At 46.9% G+C, this 24,311-nt stretch overlaps 1 protein-coding gene across 9 annotated transcripts in view; it reads right to left on the reverse strand.

Annotated features, from left to right (window-relative positions):
- ESYT3 (extended synaptotagmin 3) overlaps positions 1–17,824 on the reverse strand; it is a 55,388-nt gene extending 37,564 nt beyond the window's left edge. For all 9 annotated transcript variants that reach the window (XR_009595517.1, XR_009595518.1, XM_042236527.2 and 6 more), the window contains exon 1: positions 17,306–17,824. Coding sequence is in view for 7 of the 9 variants with exons in the window: in XM_042236527.2 (XP_042092461.1) it covers positions 17,306–17,623 (318 nt within the window). In the remaining 2 variants the exon portion in view is untranslated. The remainder of the gene's footprint in view (positions 1–17,305) is intronic.
- Between the last annotated feature and the right edge of the window lie 6,487 nt (positions 17,825–24,311).

A 24,311-nucleotide genomic window follows, 5' to 3' on the forward strand; every position in this document is an offset into this window, starting at 1 on the left:
ATGAGTTTGAGTAGGCTCTGGGAGTTGGTGATGGACAGGGAAGCCTGGCGTGCTGCAGTCCATGGGGTCACAAAGAGTCAGACACGACTGAGCGACTGAACTGAACAGCTTTTGTTCTTGGACAATTTCTATCTGATTTTGATATAAAGATTTTATGAATAATTGTAAAATGAGTGGGACACCTTTCCTTATTTTCTGAAACAAAGTGTAAATATAGGAATTATCTGATTGATGGAATTTAGTATATCTTAACCTATAAAACCATCTTAGCCGGAGACTTTTGAGGGTGGTTAATCACCATTTTTCTCTTTAGAGGTCAATTGTGTCTTTAAAGGTTACAGGTCTACTGATCTCCTAGTGTGGTAATCTCGACATTTATATTTTTCTAGAAATGTATCTAGTTCATCCAGGCTTTCAAATGTCTTGATACATAGTTATTTACAATGTTTCATTGTTTTAATCTGTTATACCTATATAGCCATTTCTGCCTTTTTCATTCTATAATTTATCTTTTTTCATAATCAAGCTTGACAAAGTTGTACCTATTGGCCTATTGTTTAATCTTTTCAAACAACTAACTTCAGTTAATAATTTTCTTTACCTTTTATACTTTTGGCTGCACTGAGCAGCCTGAGGAATCTTAGTTCCCAACCAGGGATCAAACCCCGTGCCTCCTGCACTGGGAGCATGAAGTCTTAACCACTGGACCGCCAAAGAAGTCCCTGCTGTTATTTTTAAATGTTTCTTCAGTTTCATCCTCTTCATTTTATCACGTTCTTCTTTCTTATTTCTTTGATCTGAACCTGTTGTTCTTTTATTAGTCAGACTCTGTGAGTTTTAGAGTTGAATCATTTTTCAATTTTTATTTTATTATAAATTTAAAGTTATAAATTCGCTTACAATTTTTGACATCGTTTTTCATCATTATTCAGCTCTCAGTTTTTGAAATGTCCATGTTTTTAAAAAAGTTTTTTTTTTTTTTTAAATTTTAATTGGAGGCTAATTACTTTACAATATTGTGGTGGTTTTTGCCATACACTCACTTGAATCAGCCATGGGTGTACATGTGTTCCCCATCCTGAACCCTCCTCCCACCTCTCTCCCCATCCCATCCCTCAGGGTCATCCCAGTGCACCAGCCCTGAGCACTCTGTCTCATGCATTGAACCTGGACTGGCGATCTGTTTCATATATGATAATATACGTGTTTCAATGCCATTCTTTCAAATCATCCCACCCTCGCCTTCTCCCACAGAGTCCAAAAGTCTGTTCTTTACATCTGTGTCTCTTCTGCTGTCTCGCACATAGGGTCATCGTTACCATCTTTCTAAATTCCATATATAGGCGTTAATATATTGTATCGGTGTTTTTCTTTCTAAAACAATGGTTTTAAAATAGTAATATTTTAAAACTATCTAGACATATACCTATAACTATTATTGTTTTCTAATTTCATTTCTTTATGTTCTGAACAGTCTGCTCATTGGAATATATTGATAATACCTTTGTGGCCTGGTACATGATTCATTGGAATATATCATAAATATCTTTGTAGCCTGGTATATGATTAATTCCCATGACTGTTCCACATATGACCAAATTATTAATCACTGCCTTTAAATAGTGTTTATCCTTGTTTACTCTTTTGTGTACTTGATTTTTCATTTTCAGAGAGGAATATATGAAAAATTTCAAGCCCAACTGCTGATTTATCTAATTCTCTGAGCAGTCTGTGAGTTGTTGGCTTATATTTCAAGTTTATATTATGAATCATATATGGCCATGATTATTACACCTTCTTAATTATGGTGCCTTTAGTGAGCATATTGGAGAAGGGCATGGCAACCACTCCAATATTCTTGCCTGGAAAATTCCATGGACAGAGGAGTCTTGTGGGTTCCAGTCCATGGTGTGTGAAGAGTCAGACAAGACTGAGCAACTAACATTTTCATACTTTTATAAGCATGTAACATCTTTGTCTTTAAGACATATCTGAGTTAATATGAACATTGTTACTATGGGCCTGCTTTTATTTCAAAGTTGTCCAGTTGTATCTTTTTCCATCCTGTTTTCAGCCTTTTGAATTCATGTATGTCCTTTAAGACTTACTTTAATCCCTTATTAGCCCCATTTTACAGATAGTGAAACTAAGGCTGAGAGTGAACTTACAATCACCAGCTGTGGAGTACTAGAGCTGTGACCCAGATCCAGGACTGTGTGTGATTTTCCACTCTTCCACACTCACTGCTCTTACAAAACACTACATACCGCTGTTTTCCTCTCCTGCATAAAGTCTAATTTGGCAGAGGACTGCCCTCATGGGACCTGAGCCTTCACTAGGCCACACTTTCTAAGTCACTAAGGGCTCCCCTGGTGGTAAAAGATGGTAAAGAATCTGCCTGCAATGCAGGAGATCTGGGTTTAATCCCTGGGTCAGGAAGACCCCTTGGAGAAGGTAATGGCTACCCACTCCAGTGTTCTTGCCTGGAGAATCTCATGGACAGAGATGGGCTACAGGCCATGGGGTCGCAAAGAGCTGGACATGACTGAGCAACTACTACATGCATAGGGTTCCATAGACACTTTCATTTGATCCTCCTCATGTTGTATAAAGTGAACAGCAAACACGCAATTATCCCCATTTTACATATGAGGAGAGGCTCAGAGAATAGCACTTGCCAAAATCAACCAGGAGACCAGAACTCAGATCTTCTTACCTAAGTCCAGCCTTCAAGTCTTTTCCCTCATCCATTTACCCTCTCCTTCTGCTACCTGAAATGTCAGCATTTGAAGTCTACTTCTTAGTGCTTTTCTAACCTACTCCTATGCATTTAAAATTCCACCTCTTTTAACCTCAGTTTTTTCATCCATAATGTGGGCACAGTACTACCAACTTCACAGAGTTACTGAGAAAATTAAATAAAACAATTCAAGTATGGTGCTCAGTACACTTCCCAGCTCAGAGTAAATGCTCCAGAAATGGTGACTGTTAGTGGAAGCCATACAGACCTCAGAGGTACAAACACTGACACCTCTGACCTGAGGTACTTGCCAAGAACAAGATCATGTGGGTTGTATGTCTAGTTCTGTTTGATCCAAAGCCTAGCAAATTCCCCGGGTCTCCTAGTGCCCACGGCTTTGTACTTTGGGAGACTGCTGAGAAAGGGGAACAGAAAATGAGAAGAGAACAACACAGCTAAAACCGCTGAAGCACAAGAGGAAGAACCAGGGGCGGCTGTTGTTTCCCTGGCCTCTGCTGATTGGCTGAGCTGAGTGCCCAAGAGGCCCCATGGGAAATTCTGCCCAATGGGGGTGCTCCAAACGGGCAAGAGGATCCAATCAACGTCTCTGCCTGTGTCTTTCCCTCCCCAGGTAAACAAAGGGAAGGCAGAAAAAGAAGCCAGGTTGGCTCACTCTCAGACTGAGTCCTAAAGTCATTTTCGTTCCAATTCCCATGAGCCTGGGAGTATCCAGGAGTCTCTGGGACCAGCTAGGATGAGAGACACACCCACCACCAGGCAATGCAAAGGGCTAGACTCTGAGCAGTTCTCAAACTTTTCTTTATAAAAACATCACCTGGAAAGCTGGTGAAATGTGGATTCTTGGTCAGGTCCCTCTGAGATTCAGACTCAGGAGGATGGGGCAGGGCCTTGAAACTTGCATCTTTAATAAGCTCACCTGCTCCTTCTGATCCTGGTGGTGGAGGATGCGGAAGCATGAGCACTCAGGGCCTCCCAGGCTGGAGGACCTGCCCCAGCCCTAGAACAAGGTGGCCTTTCTGCTCCCCAATGTTGCTGACCAGGGATATAGTCACTGCCTGTGTCTCCAGTGATTACTCTTAGGAGAATATCGCTTTGTCTTCAAATTTTTACCAGTAACCTTTGGGCCTCACTTCTTTTACAAAGGGAATATCTTTTGTGCCACAAGAGCAAAGGGAGGCATGAACTAACAGGTGAAAAACACAGTATCACGATTCCGCCTGGCTCGAGGCACTGCCCTGGCCTCTAACAGGCGGGTGGTCCTTTCCCTGCAGCCTTCGGTTTCTCCTGATTGAGAGCAGAGAAGTTGCTCAGTCCTGTGCTGCCCACAGGTCTACAATCCAGAGAGAGAAAGGACAAATGTACTTCTAAATGGAGACACAGCTCTTGAAGGTTCATCTCCATAGAAACATGAACACTCTTCTGAATGATGTATTACGGGTATGGGCAGTTCTCCAGAGCAATCCTGGAAAATTCAAAAGTTGCTGGGGCCTGTGGTCAAGTCATCAGAATCTCAGATGCCTGCTCTTCTGCCCGCAGGAGCCCTCGGGCAAGTTTCAACAGATGAGCTCTCAGCCCACATCTAAGGACCCCTTAAGCTAACACTGTCATGCTGCTATTAGTGTACTTGGGCCAAAGCCTTCCAGGCAAAGTGGACTAATAATTTAATGACGGCATATTTAGATATGGTCAAGAGTGGTGGTAATCAGAGCCTAGAGAGGTAGGAAAGACTTTAAATCAAACCAAGTCTGGGACTTCCCTGGTGGCCCAGTGGCTAAGACTCTGCATTCCCAGTGCAGGGGGCCCAAGCTCGATCCTTGGTCAGGGAACTAGATCCACATGCTGCAACTGAAGATCCTGTATTCCACGACTAAGAGCCAGTATAGCCGACATCTGCTGGACCGTGGAAAAAGCAAGAGAGTTCCAGGAAAACATCTATTTCTGCTTTATTGACTATGCCAAAGCCTTTGACTGTGTGGATCACAATAAACTGTGGAAAATTCTGAAAGAGATGGGAATACAGACCACCTGACCTGCCTCTTGAGAAACCTATATGCAGGTCAGGAAGCAACAGTTAGAACTGGACATGGAAAAACAGACTGGTTCCAACTAGGAAAAGGAGTACATCAAGGCTGCAAATTGTCACCCTGCTTGTTTAACTTATATGCAGAGTACATCATGAGAAATGCTGGGCTGGAGGAAGCACAAGCTGGAATCAAGACTGCCGGGAGAAATATCAGTAACCTCAGATATGCAGATGACACCACCCTTATGGCAGAAAGTGAAGAGGAACTAAAAAGCCTCTTGATGAAAGTGAAAGAGGAGAGTGAAAAAGTTGGCTTAAAGCTCAACATTCAGAAAACAAAGATCATGGCATCCAGTCCCATCACTTCATGGCAAATAGATGGGGAAACAGTGGAAACAGTGTCAGACTTTATTTTTTGGGGCTCCAAAATCACTGCAGATGGTATTGCAGCCATGAAATTAAAAGACATTTACTCCTTGGAAGGAAAGTTATGACCAACCTAGATAGCATATTCAAAAGCAGAGACATTACTTTGCCGACTAAGGTCCGTCTAGTCAAGGCTATGGTTTTTCCCGTGGTCATGTATGGATGTGAAAGTTGGACTGTGAAGAAAGCTGAGCGCCGAAGAATTGGTGCTTTTGAACTGTGGTGTTGGAGAAGACTCTTGAGAGTCCCTTGGACTGCAAGGAGATCCAACCAGTTCATTCTGAAGGAGATCAGCCCTGGGTGTTCTTTGGAGGGAAGGATGCTAAAGCTGAAGCTCCAGTACTTTGGCCACCTCCTGGGAAGAGTTGACTCATTGGAAAAGACTCTGATGCTGGGAGGGATTGGGGGCAGGAGGAGAAGGGGACGACAGAGGATGAGATAGCTGGATGGCATCACCGACTCAATGGATGTGAGTCTGAGTGAACTCCGGGAGTTGGTGATGGACAGGGAGGCCTGGTGTGCTGCAATTCATGGGGTCACAAAGAGTCAGACACGACTGAGTGACAGAACAGAACTGAACTAATAGCCATATAAATATATATATACACACATATATAAATAAATTAAACAAGTCTAAGAATGCTAGACTGGCAGAGGCCACCCAAATGGATCATGTTGGTGCTTCATCCTTAGGTGGTCACATGCTTTATATCTTAAACTCTTTAGGAAAAGTGATTGCACAGCAGTGAGGAAATGGACCCAGAGTGTGAGGGCTGCATGCCACTGGGGGGTGGAGCCCACAGATGGGCTGGAGTTGGGCTGAGCGGCCTGGACAGGAGGTTCTGGCCACCAGACTCTCTCAGGAGGCAGGGGACTAGAGGGCTTCACTTACAGAGCATGCCTGTCACTCGGTGACTCCTGCTTCTCTCTCACAGAGACAGTGGCTCCTCCCCTGGGAGCAGCTGTGTACAGACATAGAGACACACACAGACATATACAGGTAGATGGACACACACATGTAGACACACACACCAAGACATACACAGATGCACAGATACATGTACACACATAGACACACACACCCAGAGCTACACAGACCCACCCACAGAATCGCTTGTTTCTCAGTCACTAAGTCATGTACAACTCTGTGACCCCATGGACTGCAGCCTACCAGGCTCCTCTGTTCTCCATTGTCTCCCATAATTTGCTCAAATTCATGTCCATCAAGTTGGTGGTGCTATCTTACCATCTCATCCTCTGCCACCCCCGTCTCCTGTCACCCTCAATCTTTCCCAGCATCAGTCTTTTTCAATGAGTCAGCTTTCCACATCAGGTGGCCAAAGTACTGAAGCTTCAACTTTAGCATCAGTCCTTCCAATGAACACTCAAGGTTGATTTCCTTTAGGATTGGCTGGTTTGATCTCCTTGCAGTCCAAGGGACTCTTAAGAGTCTTCTCCAGCTCTACAATTCGAAAGCATCAATTCTTTGGTGCTCAGCCTTCTTTATGGTCCAGCTCTCACATCCATACATGACTACTGGGAAAACCATAGCTTTGACTAGCCAGACCTTTGTCAGCCAAGTAATGTCTCTGCTTTTTAATATGCGGTCTAGGTTGGTCATAGCTTTTCTTCCAAGGAGCACTGTCTTTTAATTTCATGTCTGCAGTCACCATCCACAATGATTTTAGGGTCCAAGAAAACAAAATTTGTCACTGCTTCCATTTCTTAACCATCTATTTCTCATGAAAGAATGTGACCAGATGCTATGATCCTTAGTTTTTTAAGTGTTGAGTTTCAAGCCACCTTTTTCACTCTCTTCTTTCACCCTCATCAAGACACTCTTTAGTTCCTCTTCACTTTCTGCCATTGAATCACATGTACACACAAAGATCTAAGTACACACTCCCTTTTCTAGAAAGAAAAAGAAAAAAGCCTCTGGATCCTGCTCCAAAGGGCATTTCTATACACACACTCCTGCTGACTCATCTGATCTTGCCAACCCCTCCCCAATGGAAAGAAGAGAGAAGATCCTCTCCCAGGTGTCTGACGGGGAAGGGGACGCTGCACAAGAGGCCTTGCTGGGCTCCTATCCTCTTGAGACAGTCCCTGCTCTCTGGATGCCTCTGCAGAGTTCCTCCCCCACCAGAAAACAGCCCATATTTCAGTCACTTATCTCCTGATGAAACATTGCCTTACATCCCTTTTTTTCTCTGTTCTTGAGAGGTAAACATTTAACCATGAAAACTGGTTTTTAAAATTATTATTATTATTGACTGCACAGTACAGCATGTGGGATCTTAGTTCCCCAACCAGGGGCTGAATCTGGGCCCCCTGTATTGGAAGCTTGGAGTCTTAACCACTGGAACACCAGGAAAGTCCTGAAAACAGCTATTAAATCTGCTGCTTTGGGGGTGAAAATCACCCTGCCCAAAGTGCCTTAAGAGAAATAACTGCTTTGCCAGCTTGGAATTCTGTTTTGGGGCTTCCCTGGTGGTTCAGGAGTAAAGAATCCACTTGTCAATGAAGGAGACCCGGTTGGGAAGATTCCTCTAGAAAAGGAAATGGCAACCTGCCCCAGTATTCTAGCCTGGAAAATCCCATGGACAGAGGAGCCTGGCAGGCTACAGTCCATGGGGTTGCAGAATTGGACATGACTGAGCGACTAAACAATAACAACTGTTCTAGAATCTGCAGGTTCCTGAACAGCACAACCAGCCTTGAACTGTCTTCAGTTGGCTGGACTCAGCAGGATGACTGAGCAGACAGATAATGTGGGTGGCAGAAGCCTGTCATCCAGGCTGAGGAGTAAAGGCTCAGAGCAGAGGGGGACTGCTCTGAGCTACCTGCAGAGTCATTGTTTCAAGGAGTGCATGCAAAGTCACTTCATTCATGTTCAACTCATTCTGACCCACGGGACTGTAGCCTGCTGTGCTACTCTGAACCCATGCCCTTCTCCAGGGGATCTTCCCGACCCAGGGATCGAACCCAGGTCTCCTTCACTGCAGGCAGATTATTTACCACTAAGCCACTGGGGAAGCCCCACCTGAGTATAATCCTAAATTGCCAGAGAGTTCAGTGATCCTGCTAGGTCTGGTAATGCCTTGAGGGTAAAAAAAACTTATCCTCTTGCTCATTAAATTAGTAAAAGGCCAACCATCCAATCCCAAAGGAGGGCAATGCCAAAGAATGTTCAAACTACCAGACAATCGTGCTCATTTCACAAGCTAGCAAAGTCATGCTCAAAATCCTCCAAGCCAGGCTTCAACAGTACATGAACCAAGAACTTCCAGATGTACAAGCTGGATTTAGAAAAGGCAGAAAAACTAGAGATCAAATTGCCAACATCAGTTGAATCATAGGAACAACAAGAGAATTCCAGAAAAACATCTACTTTTGCCTTATTGACTATGCCAAAGCCTTTGACTGTGTGGATCACAACAAACTGGAAAATTCTTCAAGAGATGGGAATACCAGACCACCTAACCTGTTCTGAGAAACCTGTATGTGGGTCAAGAAGCAACAGTTAGAACCAGACATGGAACAACAGACTGGGTCCAAATCGGGAAAGGAGTATGTCAAGGCTGTATATTGTCACCCTGCTTATTTAACTTCTATGCAGAGCACATCATGCAAAATGCCGGACTGGAAGAAACACAAGCTGGAATCAAGACTGCCGGGAGAAATTTCAATAACCTCAGATATGCAGATGATGCCACCCTAATGGCAGAAAGTGAAGAGGAACTAAAGAGTATCTTGATGAAAGTGAAAGAGGAGAGTGAAAAAGCTGGTTTAAAACTCAACCTTCAAAAAAAGGAAGATCATGGCATTTGGTCCCATCACTTCATGGCAAACAGATGGGGGAAAAAATGGAAACAGTGACAGATTTTATTTTCTTGGGCTCCAAAATCAATGCAGATGGTGACTGTAGCCATGAAATGAAAAGATGCTTGCTCCTTGGAAGAAAAGTTATGACTAACCTAGACAGTATATTAAAAAGCAGAGACATTACTTGGCCAACAAAGGTCCAGCTAGTCAATGCTATGGTTTTTCCAGTAGTCATGTACAGTTGTGAGTTGGACCATAAAGAAGGCTGAGCACCAAAGAATTGATGCCTTCAAACTGTGGTGTTGGAGCAGACTCTTGAGAGTCCCTTGGACAGACTGGAGATCAATCCAGTCAATCTAAAAGGAAATCAACCTTGAATATTCATCGGAAGGACTAATGCTAAAGCTGAAGCTCCAATACTTTGGCCACCTGATGTGAAGAAAAGACCCTGATGCTGGGAGAGACTTTAAGGCAGGAGAAGGAAATGACAGAGGATGAGATGGTTGGATGGCATCACTGACTCAGTGAATTTGAGCAAGCTCTGGGAGACATGACTGAACAACAGTCATCATCTTCCTCCTCTGCCTGTTCCTCCTCCATGCTGCTAAGGCCACGGTGAGGTGGAAATGAGGACCTTTCAAGTAATTAAGTTTTGACAGATAAGTTTAATGTAATCTATGTAAGGATTTAGAGAAACAGGGTCTGAGATTTTTTTTTTTAAATCTTTTGGCTACACTGCAAAGCTTGTGGGATCTTAGATCCCCAGCCAGGGATGAAACCCAGGTCCCCTGCATTGGAAGCCCAAGTCTTAACTGCTGGACTACCAGGGAAGTCTAGGGACTAAGATTTACATCGCAGATGTTCACTGTGGCATTCATGCCACGGATTTTTATTGGAAGCCTATTTGAACTGGGCACTGAGCAAGGAGCTGAGGGTACAGAGAGATACAAGACACACACCTTCAAAGAATATTTGATCTGGAGGAAAAGTGGGATATAAAAATAGGCCGGCGCAAGTCAACATGGGAGGTGGGTGTGACAGAAGGGTTCCAGCGCAGGTCCCTGAGCTTTGACCTGAAGGAAGAGTCAAGGAAGCCAGACTGGGAGATCAGAGGGCGAAATTTGCAGGCACAGAGAGAAAACAACACCCACCTCGGCACCCCACAGAAACAGGTCAAACTGGGACATAACTAAAATACTGGATGTCCCAAAAATGATCAAGCCACTTACAGTCTCTTCATATTAAGGATAGCATAACCTTTAAGGATTTTTTGAAAGAAAATTTACAAGATAATATTAAGGCTACAAAATGAAAAAAAAAATTCAAGGGTACAAGTTTTCAAAAGATTATTTTCATATACCTTTTATACAAAGGAAGTGCTCTCAAACATAAGAGTATATTTCTGGGTGGTGGAATTGTAAATGCTTACTCTAATATTTACTTATAGTCCATATCCAAATATCCTACCATGGGAATATTTGCACTTTCATAACCAGAAAAACAAGATTTTTTAACCAGTTTATAACCAGTTACTTTAAAAAGTAAACATAGTGTGGGCAAAAGAATGGATTGGGTGAACCTGGGGTTTTGAAACATCCTACCTCCTGGAGAGTTCCTTGGCTTTTCAAGGACTAGTGACCCTGGGCACACTGGGATGGGACTTCTCAGGCAGGAGCAGCCACCCACACCTACACAGAGAGGGTGCACAGGAGCTGAGCCCTGACTCCCAGTGCAGCCCGAGGGAGTCAACCATCATCTCCTTGGTTTGAAGTGACAGGATAGGTAATGAGAATGAGACTCTGTCCCTTTAATAGTTCCCACTGGGCCAGAAAACATTTAACTGTCTCTTCACTATCTGCAGTAGAAGAGGAGGTGGTGGAGGAGGAGGTGGTGGAGGAGGAAGGAGGGGGCAGAGGGAGGGGGGGAACTTCCTCCAGTGCAAGGGTACACTTTGGGGCTATGAGCTCTAGGTTTCCTGAGATTTAAAAATGCCTGAGACTCTACCAGGAGAAGTAACTCTGAGTGGAGGGGTGGGAGGATAGGAAGGCAAGGCCCCAGTCCCCTGCTCCTCTATGTAGCTGTGTTGTGGCCTTCATGGGTCATGGTGGGGATGACAGCTCACACCTCCCAGCAGCTCCCCCAAAGTCACTGGGGTCATTCCCATGGACGGACCGTCTCTGCCTGGGGTCAAGGATCTGGACCACAAGGCCAAGAGAAGCTGGAATCAGCTCTCCATGCCTTTCTGTCCCCTGGTGAAGGACAGGGCTGTTCCACCCTTGGCCCTGATCCCAACCTACCAGCTGACCTCCCAGTGACTTGGATCCTTAGCTTGGAGAAAAGGTCTCGGGGATACCTCTATTCCAGGAAGATTCAGCTCCCCGTAACTTGCACCAGGCAGTCTCCTGTGAGTCTTATTGCTGTTGTTCAGTTGCTAAGTCTTGTACAATGTCTGACTCTTTGCGACCCCATGGACTGCAGCACATCAGGCTCCTCTTTCCTTCACTATTTCCCAGAGTTTGCTTAGATACATGTGCAATGAGTCGGTGATACTATCTAACTATCTCATTCTCTGCCACCCCCCTCGCCTTTTGCCCTCAATCTTTTCCAGCATCAGAGTCCTGTGAGTCTGGGTATCATTAATTACCATCCAGATCTGCTCACCCCAGGACAAGATGAGGCACTCAGGTGACCAAACATGAAGGAAACTTCGGGTTCGGAGTGACCCACCCCCTCCTACAGCCTCTTCCTCCAAGGAGGCTGTCTGGGTTAGATTCATTCCCTCCCCCATGCTTTCCCAGAACGTGCATTCCACCCTGTAGGACGGATCATGCTGTGTCAGAAAAGGCTGTTCTCGTGGGTCTGCATCCCCATTCAGCTCAGAGGTTCCTTGAAAGCAGGGACCGTGTGTCACTCATGTTGTGGGCCAGGGTGCAACATGGTGCCTGACACTGCAAGTCCTCGATAGATGTTTGCTCACTGAGTAAAGGAACAAACGTGTGGATGCCTAAGATCCCTGCGCCAGGCCCACATTCTGCCTCTCTTATTACCCAATCCAGGCCCAGGACATGATAAGTCCATGAAGCATCACTAGGTCGTGGGGCAGAGACCCAAGGGGCATGATTAAAACCTGCCCTGCCCCTTCCTTCCTGAGGATGGGCCTGACTCGGAGCCACAAGAATGACCTCACAGGGGCTGCAGAGGCCTTTTGGGAAAGAAGTCCCCAGCTCCAAGCCATGCCCAACCAGTCTTGATGTTTAAAACCAGACTCCATGGCCCTGACTCTGAGAATTGAGCTTTGGGATTGAAGTTGAGAGTTTCCACCCTAGCTCACAGCTGTCACTGCATTTACTCCCTTAATTAGCAGAATTATCAGTACAGGACTGACTGCGGGAGCCTGGGCCCTGGAAGACTGCTGCTCCACCCACAAAAGGAATGTGAACTCTCAGCTTCAGGAAAGCAAAGCGCTCAGCCCTGGTTGTCAGGCTGAACAGCTGGCACAGAAACTTAGAAGGATCCATCCCAGGTATCATCGTCCCAGGGATGCTGCTGTGAACCTTGGATCGCTCAATGCTTTAAGCGAATGGCTCACCTCTCCTGGGTGTTTGCTTCAGTGGCACCCCCACTTAAGCGACAGGGAAGCAAGAAAGATTGGGAACAGTGTCCTGTGGGTGTGGGGCACTAGAGAAAAGCTAAGTTGAGGCTGATCAGTGGTGGCACACTCCTGCAGCTAAAAAGGCTCTAGAACATCCCCTAGAACCTCATCATTTTCAGGCAGGAATCAGAGACTCAGAGAAGACAGAGGACCTTCTCAAGGTCCCCCAGTGAATAAGCCTCAGACTCCAAATCCACACCACCACATCAGCCCACTCCCACCGCAGCAGACACACGAGGGTTAACTGTCTCCCATGAAGCTGCCAACTGACTGCTATCGGCTGCCAGGAGAGTGAGCATGGCCAGGCCTGAGACCACAGACAGACACAAGGTTTCTGACCATTCTTTCCCCTGACTACCAGGCCCTCATCCCCCAGACACATCCACCTGGAGGCAGGTGAGACTCGTACCAAACTTCCCTCCTCACACTGGCCCACTCGTGCAGGGGCCCAACAAATATCTGATAAACAAACCAATTATCCAAGTGAGCGCTGGTCAAGGGCTCCATGAGCAACAACCCATAAACCACGGGGTGGCAAAGGGCCTATTGTGCCCAGATCTAGGAGGCAGCCTGTGGAGACCCAGCTGGGGGCCTGAGCCTCTGGGCAGGGGAGGGTGGAGGCTTCAAGCAGTACAGGTTACCTGCGGAGCCCAGAGCACAAAGGACTGACTCTGAAGATCAGGTGGGAAGTTTGGGGAGTACCAGAGGTGGAATTCCGTGAACGGAACCCCAGGAAGGGCTGGAGTCTCCAATGGGCCCTGCAGCCATCCAACTCTAGAGCACATTTGCTGCTGGGCCACTTGGTAATGAGCTTCATTTCATGTTAGGAAAATAGAGAGTTGAGAGGTCTAGGAAACTGCAAAGGATACAGTGACAGACCCCTAGAGCATGCAGTCATGCCTGGCTCCGAACAAGCAGCTTTTCAGACTCAGCTCATCACAACCACGTGTAGAAACGGAGCCTTCAAGGCCAATGGCTAGATGAGTGGTGGAGCAGGGACTACAGGATCAGGGTCTCTAGTTCTATCACTGTGCTGTCCGCAGCTCCCAGCCCTGGCGAGGTGGGCTGACCGAAAAGGCTCTTGAAAGCGAAAGTCGCTCAGTCGTGTCCAACTCTTTGCTCTTAATTCTTTGAAAAGTCTAAACACTGAGTATGAGGAACAATGGCATGAGTGGCAGGCAGTGGCCGCTCCCCTGTTCAGAAGAGGAACTGCTGTCTGTCCACGTGGCCGGGCCACATTCACAGGACAAGGGCCTCCCTGGCATCGTCACTTGTGACCCCTTCTATAGCAGAAGCAGCCTTCCCTTGAGCTGTTCCTGGAAGGGAACCAGAGGAGGAGTGGGGCTGTCTCAAGTTAGACCAGAAACAACCTCCTTAATAGGGTTTCACAGGTGGGGACAATGACAGCCCGCTCAGGAAAGCGACTTCTCTTATCACCTGGAGGCAGCAACTGGTATGACATGTTGAGGAGGAGTCTCGTGGGGCAGGAAAGGACAGCTCCAGTGAGAAGGGACCGCTGTGGCCTCTTGGATCTGGCTCAGCTTGGCCTTGGCCTCTGTCCCCTCACAGGGACTGGGTGCAAATTAGAGCAAGGTGTGCACATGGCTGGACAGGCAGCAGGGGCGGGGGTCCACCCTCACTCACTGGGTGCTCTGTGATGACCTGCAGGACTTCAAGGCCCTCAAGACCTTTTCTTCAACACCCTGGCTAGTGGTTTGCCAGTTGTTAATTGGTAAAAATATTTCTGGACACCAAAGATCATAGTCCATCAATCCCCTTTCACTCAAGAAAACCAGTTTTCCAAACAGGGAAGAAGGCCCACTGAAAGGGCCACGTGTCAGATAAAGAAGCCCAAGCTCTGAAATCGTGGGCAAGGGTCCCTCTTCCCCACCACACGGGAGCCACCTCTGTCTTCATCAACAGTGTGTGTCCTCAGGAGGCAGGCAGAGGGAAATTCAACCAAGTAGGTTCCGGATTCTCCACAGCATCCCTGGGCATGGAAATCTCCGCGAGGCAGATTCAAAAGCCCACGTCTGCATCTATTTGTGTGCTCTCTACAGGTGTTCACACAGACAACATACTCCCCCGGACCTGCTTCACATTCCAGATCCCCAGTCCAAGCCACAGGCACCCAGCTCTCCAAATCAGAACGCAGAAGACCCTGGTCCCTCCTGCACCCTGCTCCTGGGCCCCTCCGCACCTACAGTCCCTGCCCCCACTCAGCTCTCATCCTCATCTCTTGGTCCCCACTACCACTGATACCACCTTGGCTAAAATTGGTTTCTCAACTGGTCCCTTCCCTCCAGCTTCACCCCTGCCTCCCTGCTGCTTTTTACAGGACCTTTCCAAAACCTTCCCCAGACTCCCTTCAGGATCAGCCCCAACCTCCATCACACCTACCTCAATCTGGCCCCTGTCCTTCAGCCTGCACTACACACATCAGCTGGGCAAAGCACCCAACACTAGCTCAGATACCAACCACACCGTGCCTCCACGCTGTGCTCACAGGCCTTCTCTGCTTAGACTGCCCTTGGCAGGGCCACTGCTTCAACCCAGCTGGCTCAGGCCTGGGATATGGTTTACAGGGTGAGAATCCAGGAGGTACCGCCTTGTGTTCTGTCTCATCCATCTCGCTGAGCTCCCTGTTGGCTAGGTCCATGTAGCTCTGGGGTCACCTCCCCCAGGAGAAGCCAGAACAGTTTCTATGGTGTCTGTGGGAGGATAAGGGGTTGGGGAGTGTCAGGGCCCCTGCAGGATCTGAGTCTTACTCCAATTTCAGAAACATTGTCTTGGTATACAGCTAAGTGCCTGGAGGCCTCCCTAACACATGGAGGGGCGAAAGGGGAGAGGTGTCACTTGGTGAGGTCTCAGGGCCTGAGGCTGCCATGGGGGTCACGACAGAGGCCTAACAGGCAGCCTGAGCTCCCTTATCAGTGAGCAAGCAGTGTGGTCAGCTACAGGCCTGCTCTCTGGGTCCACACTTTTCAAGATCACAAGCCTCCATAGAACAAGCAAGGTCTGGGGGAGACAGGCCCCAGACTCAGTCTCCATGGCTGCTACCCAACATTTGTAAACCTAATTCTAAAGCTTTATTGTCCATCCCGGTGATTCGTTGGTAAGACTCTATGCTCTCAGTGCAGGGGAACTGGGTTTAATCCCTGGTCAGGGAACTACATCACACGCCACAACTAAAAAAGTTCCTGCATGTTGCACTTGAGACATGAAGCAGTTAAATAAATAAATAAAAGGCACTATGAGCTAAATTGTGTCTCCCAAAATTTATATTTTGAAGTCCCAACCCCAAGTACCTTAGAATATGACTGTATTTGGAAATAAGAGTCTTTATAGAGATGATTAAGTTAAAACAAGACCATTAGAGTGGGCCCTAATCTAATCTGACTGATGATCTTATAAGAAGAGGAAATTTAGACACAGATATGTACAGAGGGAGGGCCACATGAAGACACAGGGGAACAGAGCCAAGGAGGGGCATCAGAAGAAACCAGCCTTGCCAACACCTTGGTCTTGATAAATTTCTAGGCCAGCCAGTCTGTAGTACTTTACAGCAACTGTAGAAAACTAACGCAATAGGGCTTACTTTTGAATTTAACATAAACAGGACTTTCTAATATCTTCTTCTCATCCCACTTCAGCAGTTACTGTCACCGGCAGGGCTGAGAAGCCTACAGCCTGGCTGGATGCTAGAGTACAGGCCTCAAGCCAGAGGAAGTGAGGGGTCTGTGGCCTCTGGACAGCTCTTCCCCTTGGAGGCCTGAATGTATCTGGAAGCCATCAGAGATAACCAGCCCCAGTTCATCATCCAGAGAAGAGGGTTTATAGCAGACCAAGTCTCAGACCGAATGCCCCTCTAGCAGGCGTTTCCCAGACTCATCTGATCATGAGACTCAGTGAGGTTCCTTAATTCCACCTGAGGGTTGTGAGCTGGGGGCTAGGGCTTGTTTTTGTTAGGTGGGCCAGGAGAGTCTCAGGACCAGAAGCATTTGAGAAGCCACAGTCCAGGTCATTCCACACCAGGACATGGCTGTGTAGCTGCAGAGTGCATCTGCGTGTCTCTACCCGTCCAGGGAGGGTGAGAAGTGTGTGTCCCAGCGAGGCGGAGGCTGGGCCTCTCTCTCCCCTGCGCAGTGCCATCCCTGAACTCCGGTCTCTAGCCCGGCCGCCTCCCTCTGTCCGGCCTCTGCCACTGCTGTATCTGTCGGTGTTGCACTCTGCGTTTTTGCCTTGAATCAACAGGCGAGTGGAAGAAGTGTCTTCTGTTTCCCTCACCAGTAACTTTGCAGAGTCCCAGACGCCCTTGTTTTTCTGGGTGTGGCCCGCCTGCGATTTTTCTCCCAGGTTCTGGGCCCTCAAGTGAAACCCTGGTTCACGCTCCCAGCACAGCAGGACCAGAGGTGGGAATGAGAGCAGGGAGCGCCGCGGCGAGAGGCACGGTCACCGCCCCCAGGGTCTGTCCCCTGGGGAGAAGGTGTGAGGGTCCTAGGCTCCCGCCCTCCTTCGGGTCTGCGCGCCCCAGCTCCTTCGCCGACCGCAGGTTCCTTCCGAACCCCCAAGGCATCCGCCCCAACTCCGACCCTCCGCCCGGCTAGGCCCGGCTCACCCAAGTGGGCAGGTGCTGGCCCAGCAGCTCGCGGCTGATGAACTGGCGTTCGTTGTCTAGGAATTCGAAGGCGGCAGCGAGGCGCCCGAGCTTCCCGCGGCGGTTCCTGCGCCACCACATCCACAGCAGGACGCCGAGCAGCAGCCAGGTGATGCTGAGCCCCAGGTAGCCGGCCAGGTAGACGGGCGCCAGGCAGAACAGCACGCGCGCCGCGAAGGCGTAGAGCTCGGGCAGCAGCTGGCTGGGCAGGCGCGGCTCGCGGCCCGGCGCGCGCTCGGTCCCCCGGGCGCCGGGGGCGCGGGGCTCCTCCGAGGGCATCTCGTCGTCTCCCTCTGCCCTCACCTGAGTTCAGGTCTGCGCGCCGCGACGTCCAGGCACATCTGTCCTCCAAGGGCGAGGACCAGACCGCCGCGCCCCGCCGCGCCGCACCTGCCCGAGTGGACTCTCCTGCGCAGTTTCCGCGCCGCGAACTCGGGGTTCTCAGCAGAGCACCGAGCGCTGCGCCTAGGAATGCGCTGCGCCGCAGCAGCTCTCCGCTGTGCGCCAAGCCTGCTGTTTAGGATGTCTCCGCCCCCGGGGGCGGGCACAGGCGGCAGGGGGCGGGCTCAGGCTGCAGGGCTGGCGCCTGGCGAGGTCTAAATAGAAACCCAGTGTTGAGGGCGCCCCCGCACTTAAACGTTCTGTGCAGGTGACCTAAGAGGTTGTAGGCACAACACTCGGGTTTCGCCCCGGGGAGTCTGTGACTCACTGAAGCATGTGGACAAATGGCTTGTCATGGATAAGCATCACCTAAAACCGGTTTCCTACACCCAGTCTGCAATATACAGCCGTGTAGTATTCTCTTAGCAAGGGCCTCCCAGCCCTGAATCTGAGTCCTCTAGGTGGATTAGAGCGCTGTCCCTCTGCTGTCTCCTCTTGCACCTATAAAGCTTAGATCCAGCCCTACGCCCCACCTGATCAAGCTCAGTGTCTCCCATCTGCCCCGCACTCCCATCCTCTGTGCCGGGTGTCAGTGTGAAACTTCATTCTCTACGTCGATCAGACTGGGAGTTTCCCGGGTCGGGCCAATCCTGCTCACCTCTGGGCGCCCCGTACTGTAAGCAATGATGAATGACAAGGGGAAAGAAGAGCAAGCCCTTGGGGTGCTTGGCGGCCAGTTATGAAGCCCATGGTTTCTATCTAATCTTTTCTGAATGGTCAGAACAGGTGGAGGGCTGAGTTCCAAGTTCAGACAGTAAATCATTTTGTGGATGACATACATTTTAGGCTCACCTGAGTGGGGACGTCAATTACTGGAATGGGATCTTCCGTTCAGATCAGTCCCTCAGTCATGTCCAACTCTTAGCGACCCCATGGACTGCAGCATGCCCGGCCTCCCTGTCCATCACCAACTCCCAGAGTTCACTCAAACTCATGTCCATTGAGTCGGTGATGCCATCCAACGGTCTCATCCTCTGTTGTCCCCTTCTCCTCCCACCTTCAATCTTTCCCAGCATCAGAGTCTTTTCAAATGAGTCAGTTCTTTGCACGAGGTGGCCAAAGTATTGGAGTTTCAGCTTCAGCATCAGTCCTTCCAATGAATATTCAGGACTGATTTCCTTTAGGATGGACCGGTTGGATCTCCTTGCAGTCTAAGGGACTCTCAAGAGTCTTCTCCAACACCACACTTCAAAAGCATCAGTTCTTTGGTGCTCAGCTTTCTTTATAGTCCAACTCTCACATCCATACATGACTACTGGAATAACCATAGCTTTGACTAGACAGACCCTTTTTAGCAAAGTAATGTCTCTGCTTTTTAATATGCTATCTATGGTGGTCATAACTTTTCTTCCAAGGAGACAGACAGATACCAGAAGGACCGAGGAAAAGAGAATACAGTTACATTGTGGCTGCAGTCACCATCTGCAGTGATTTTAGAGCTCAAATAATAATAATAATAAAGCCTGTCAGTGTTCCCACTGTTTCCCCATCTATTTGCCATGAAGTGATGGGACCAGATGCCATCATCTTAGTTTTCTGAATGTTGAGCTTTAAGCCAACTTTTTCACTCTCCTCTTTCACTTTCATCAAGAGGCTTTTTAGTTCTTCACTTTCTGCCATAAGGGTGGTGTCATCTGCATATCTGAGGTGATTGATATTTCTCCCAGCAATCTTGATTCCAGCTTGTGCTTCATCCAGCCCAGCGTTTCTCATGATGTACTCTGCATATAAGTTAAGTAAGCAGAATGACAATATACAGCCTTGACATAATCCTTTCCCAATTTGGAGCCAGTCTGCTGTTCCATGTCCAGTTCTGACTGTTCCTTCCTGAACTGCATACAGATTTCTCAAGAGACAGGTCAGGTGGTGTGGTATTCCCGTCTCTTTCAGAATCTTTCACAGTTTGTTGTGATCCACACAATCAAAGACTTTGGCATAGTCAATGAAACAGAAGTAGGTGTTTTGGGGGAACTCTCTTGTTTTTCGATGATCCAGTGGATGTTGGCAATTTGATCTCTGGTTCCTCTGCCTTTCCTAAATCCAGCTTGAACATCTGGAAGTTCACAGTTCACATACTGCTGAAGCCTGGCCTAGAGAATTTTGAGCATTACTTTACTAGCGTGTGAGATGAGTGCAATTGTGTGGTGGTTTGGGCATTCTTTGGCATTGGAATGAAAAGAATGTGATCTTGAAGCTGGCAAATGATTTGGAACTGTTCTGTGCAAATGTGATAAGTCACCTCAGTCGTGTTCAACACTGTGACCCTATGGACTGTAGCCTGCTGACATTCTTTCAATAGTTGTATTGAAAGGTCAGACCTGATGGATGACAAGCACAATGTAACTGTATTCTCTTTTCCTTGGTCCTTCTGGTATCTGTCTGTCTGTGTCTGACTTTTCCCTTCCTCTCTCCTGGATAAAATTACTTGTTGTGATGGAATGTTTTAGCAACACCTGTGTTCCTGGTGGTCAGAATAGATGGACCATCCTCTGTTGTTCTTGGTCTTCCGGACCAGCCAAAACAGAAGCTGAAACCACTCAGGTTGGCATCCTGTTTAATTACATTTCCCAGCACAACCTAGGAAGTCAAAGTAGGCAATGCATCTCACTTGAGTCCCTTTTTGAATGTACATAATGCTATTAAAGGCTTTGAGAAGTCTGCAGATAAAAAGCTATTATATTCTATTTAAACCACTGTGTCCCAGATTGTTTGACCACAGAACTCCTTTTCTCAAAACACTCCTCTAGAGGTTGACACAGGTCAGCTTGAGCTAAAGGAATGAGGATGTTTGATAGGGATGCAGGGAAGTGCCCTGGCACGTGAGGCAGGAATGCAGCTGACTTTCATGATGGATGGACTGGGGAGTTAACTGGAAGGACTAGGCTCTGCATCCCTGCTTCTCTGTCGCTAACCTGCCTCCTTTGCCTCCGACTGAAGTGGAGCACCCTCCTCACAGCTTCCAGGGTCACAGAGCTTCACAGAGACTGCTTAACCCTTATCCATCCTAATTCCAAATGCCTCGGAGAGAGTACCCAATTGTATCTATTATCTCCTCCCCTCTAAACACACCAGGTCTACACCACAGCCTCCCAACCACATTAGTGTGTTTGGGGAAGGGATGTGGAAGGTAGCGTGTTTGGAGAAGATTACCAGAGAAGGAAGTTTGTTGATTTGGGAGCTGATGTCCAAAATGCGATCTGGAACACCCGGCAGGATGCGGTTACCCCTGCTGCGCTACCTTCTCTGCTCCTTGAACACACCAAGCTTGTTTACGCCTCAAGGCTTGTGTACTTGCTGTTCCCTCTCTCCAGAAAGATGACCACATAAATTTCCTCCAAAGTACATTAAGGAAGTGAGATTAGAGTTGATTTTCTTTTCTCTCTTTTCCAAACTTTATTTATAATGGCATTACATTACTATCATAAATTAAATATAGAAGAACATTGAGAATACAGCAACTAAAACTCCATACCCCATCTAGAACATTGGAGCCATTATTTTCCTTGAACTGCACACACAACTTTGGTTACTACAGCCAGCAAAAGACATTTTATGTTCTGTTGGATCAAAACCTGGGGGGAATAATGCCTTCCAGAGCCTTTGCCTGAACCCCTTTGAGAGTTCACCGTATTGTACCACTTTTCCAGAGGATGCTAGCTCATTTGTTCAGTATATTTATTGACTGCTATTGCGGGTTGAATTGTGTCCCCACCCCTACCCCCTAAAATAAGTTGACGTACTAACCCCTGGTACCTATGACTGGGATCTTCTTTTAAAATAGGGTCTTGATAGATGGCATGAAGACATGATCTTACTGGCTTCGAGTGGGCCTTAAATCCAATGACTAGTATCCTGATAGAGAGAGGTATTTGGAAACAGAGACACAGAGGAGCTGTCCAAAGGGAGTAAGGCCATGTGAAGACAGAAGCAGAAGCTGGAATGATACAGTACAAACCAAGGGGAAGGGCTGCTGACAACCACCAGAAGGAAGGAAGGAAGGACAAAGAAGCATTCTAACCCAGAGCCTTCCCAGAGAGCACGGTCCCACCAACACCTTGGTTGAAATCCTTGATTGAACACCTTGACTGCTGATCTCCAAGACAGTGAAAGAATAAGTTTCTGTTTTTTACACTTGATCTTAACCAAAGGCCAATAAGCAATACATTTCTTTGTTTGCTTTTTAATAGTTAACTTATTTATTTTTGGCTGCACCGGACCATCATCGCTGTGAGCAGGCTTTCTCTAGTTGCGGTGCACAGACTTTTCTTGTAGCTCCTGGGCTCTAGAGCTCAGGTTAAGTAGTCGCGATACATGGGCTTAGCTGCCCCACAGCATGTGGAATCCTCCCAGGCCAGGGATGGAACCCATGTCCCGTGTATCAGCAGGAGGCTTCTTAACCCTTGGACCACAATGGAAATTCTGAATTTATGTTGATTTAAGCCACCTAGTTTGTGGTACTTTGATATGGCAGCCCTTGAAAACTAACACAGCCACTGACCAAGAGGGAGACCCTGTTCTCACCACAGGAGGCTCAGTGTAAACAGGATGGACGAGACCCCTGCTGACACAGAGCTGCCGTTCTAGTGGGGGAAGACAGACAGCAAACACACAAATAAAGAACCGAAAGCAGCAGGTAAAGAAAAGGTAGTCAGTCGTGTGAGAGAGAGTAACTGACATGGGACAGAGAGCTGTTTTATTCTGAGTAATTTAGAAAGGGCTCTCTGAGGAGGTGACGTTTGAGACTCAAAAAAAAAAACAAAAAAAAACAAAAACCCAAAACCCAAAAGTTTACATACAACTTAAGTTCATCTTTAAAAGAAACTTAATATCTTGTAAAAAAAAAAAAATCTTTTTGAGAACAGAAAGATAAAGAGCCTCTGCTCTGAAGGTGTCAGCAGTTTAACTTTTGCATTTCCATGAGGGACTAGAGTAATTTTGTATCTCCTCTCTTATCACACTGAGAATTCCATGAGGGCAGCGGCCACATCCTTGTCCTCAGCACTCAGCCAGAGTTTGACACAAAGGGGGAGGCCAGAGCACAGTCAGTAATTCGTTTGCCTGAATTATTCTCAGGACGTCATTCCCTTCTCTGCAGGGCAGTTTCCTCATCTGTAAAATGGAGATTGCAGTAATACTTAAATCAAGGGCTGGTGGGATTTCCCTAGCAATCCGGTGGCTAAGACTGCACTTCCGTGCAAGGGGTGTGGGTTCCATCCCTGTCCAGGGAGCTAAGATTCTACATGCTGAGTGGCTCAGCCAAGAAAATTTAAAATAATAATAATAATACTCATGGGCTGGTGATGAGGATTAAGTAAGACTCATTGTGTTTAAAGTTGTGTATCCAGATAGGAAAGTCGTCAAGGAAGACTTCAGTTTTGTCTGTATTGTTTAACTTATTCCAGCAAGAATGTATAATATTTTTTTTCTGTATAATCTTTTCCATTGATGACTTGGGTTGTTTTCACCTTTAGTTTATTATGGATAATGCTGCTATGAACTTTGGGTACAAAAGTCTATTTGAGGCCCTGATTCAATTCTTTGGGGGTGTATACCCAGAAATGGAATTGCTGGATTATGTGGTAATTCCATGTTTAATTTTTTAAGGAAACACCATAATGTTTCTCATTTGTTACATTTAGTTCATTCAGCTTCAGGAAATTACAAAAATAATTCATGCTTGCTTTAACAAATAATACAGAGCTGTATGAAGAAGAAGTTTAAATTCATGCACTCCATGTACAATCAGTACTATCTGTTTGGTTTCTTACCTCACTTCTCTTTCTCTATTTGTACAAAGACATCTAAACAGAGCTAGTTTTAGTTCTGGTTCTTTTTTTCTTTCTTTCCTCCCCTGCCCAAATGGGGATAATATAAACTCAAAAGCTCCCCAACATCACTCCCACAAAATCTCCATGAGGTATGTTTTAAATATTGAAATTATTTTATAGTTTGTTATTAAGACAGAGAGATCAAAATAACATCCAAATGCTCATTAAAATGGTAGAAGTATATACAGAAGGAAGCAACCACTAGAATTATTGGAACCAGACAGGCAAAAAAAAAAAAGAAAAATCAGAAAAAATGTTACAGTTTTCCAAGTAGCTGATCACTCATAGTATATCACTCTGCAGATGGTAAATGCATTTAAAATGAGGCCCACAGAGAACAAAGTTCTCAGGGTTTTTTTCTGCAAAAGTAGAAGTAGACATGAGACCTGTCACTCAAATTATGAAAAGAGAAATGCCAGGAAAAGTGAGAATAAGACTTACTTTTAGCAGAAGAAGGATGTCATGGTGACCACTGCAATGAGACTTTCTTGATCTCTTGTTTGAATTCACCAGCGTCCAGCCTATTGTGTGGCTGGCCTCTCTCGGTCTCCAGGAAGAGTGTCCAAGGCCCCCAGCCCCATATTGTATTTATACTTGTCTCCCACTTCTACCTCCCACGAACAGCACCTGCCTGAAATAAATCCACGGATGTTGTCACTTGTGGAATAAGTCTTTTTGTTTTGTTTTTAATATTTATT

Source organism: Ovis aries, chromosome 1 (assembly GCF_016772045.2).
Source record: "Ovis aries strain OAR_USU_Benz2616 breed Rambouillet chromosome 1, ARS-UI_Ramb_v3.0, whole genome shotgun sequence".
In the NCBI taxonomy this organism is placed as follows: domain Eukaryota; kingdom Metazoa; phylum Chordata; class Mammalia; order Artiodactyla; family Bovidae; genus Ovis; species Ovis aries.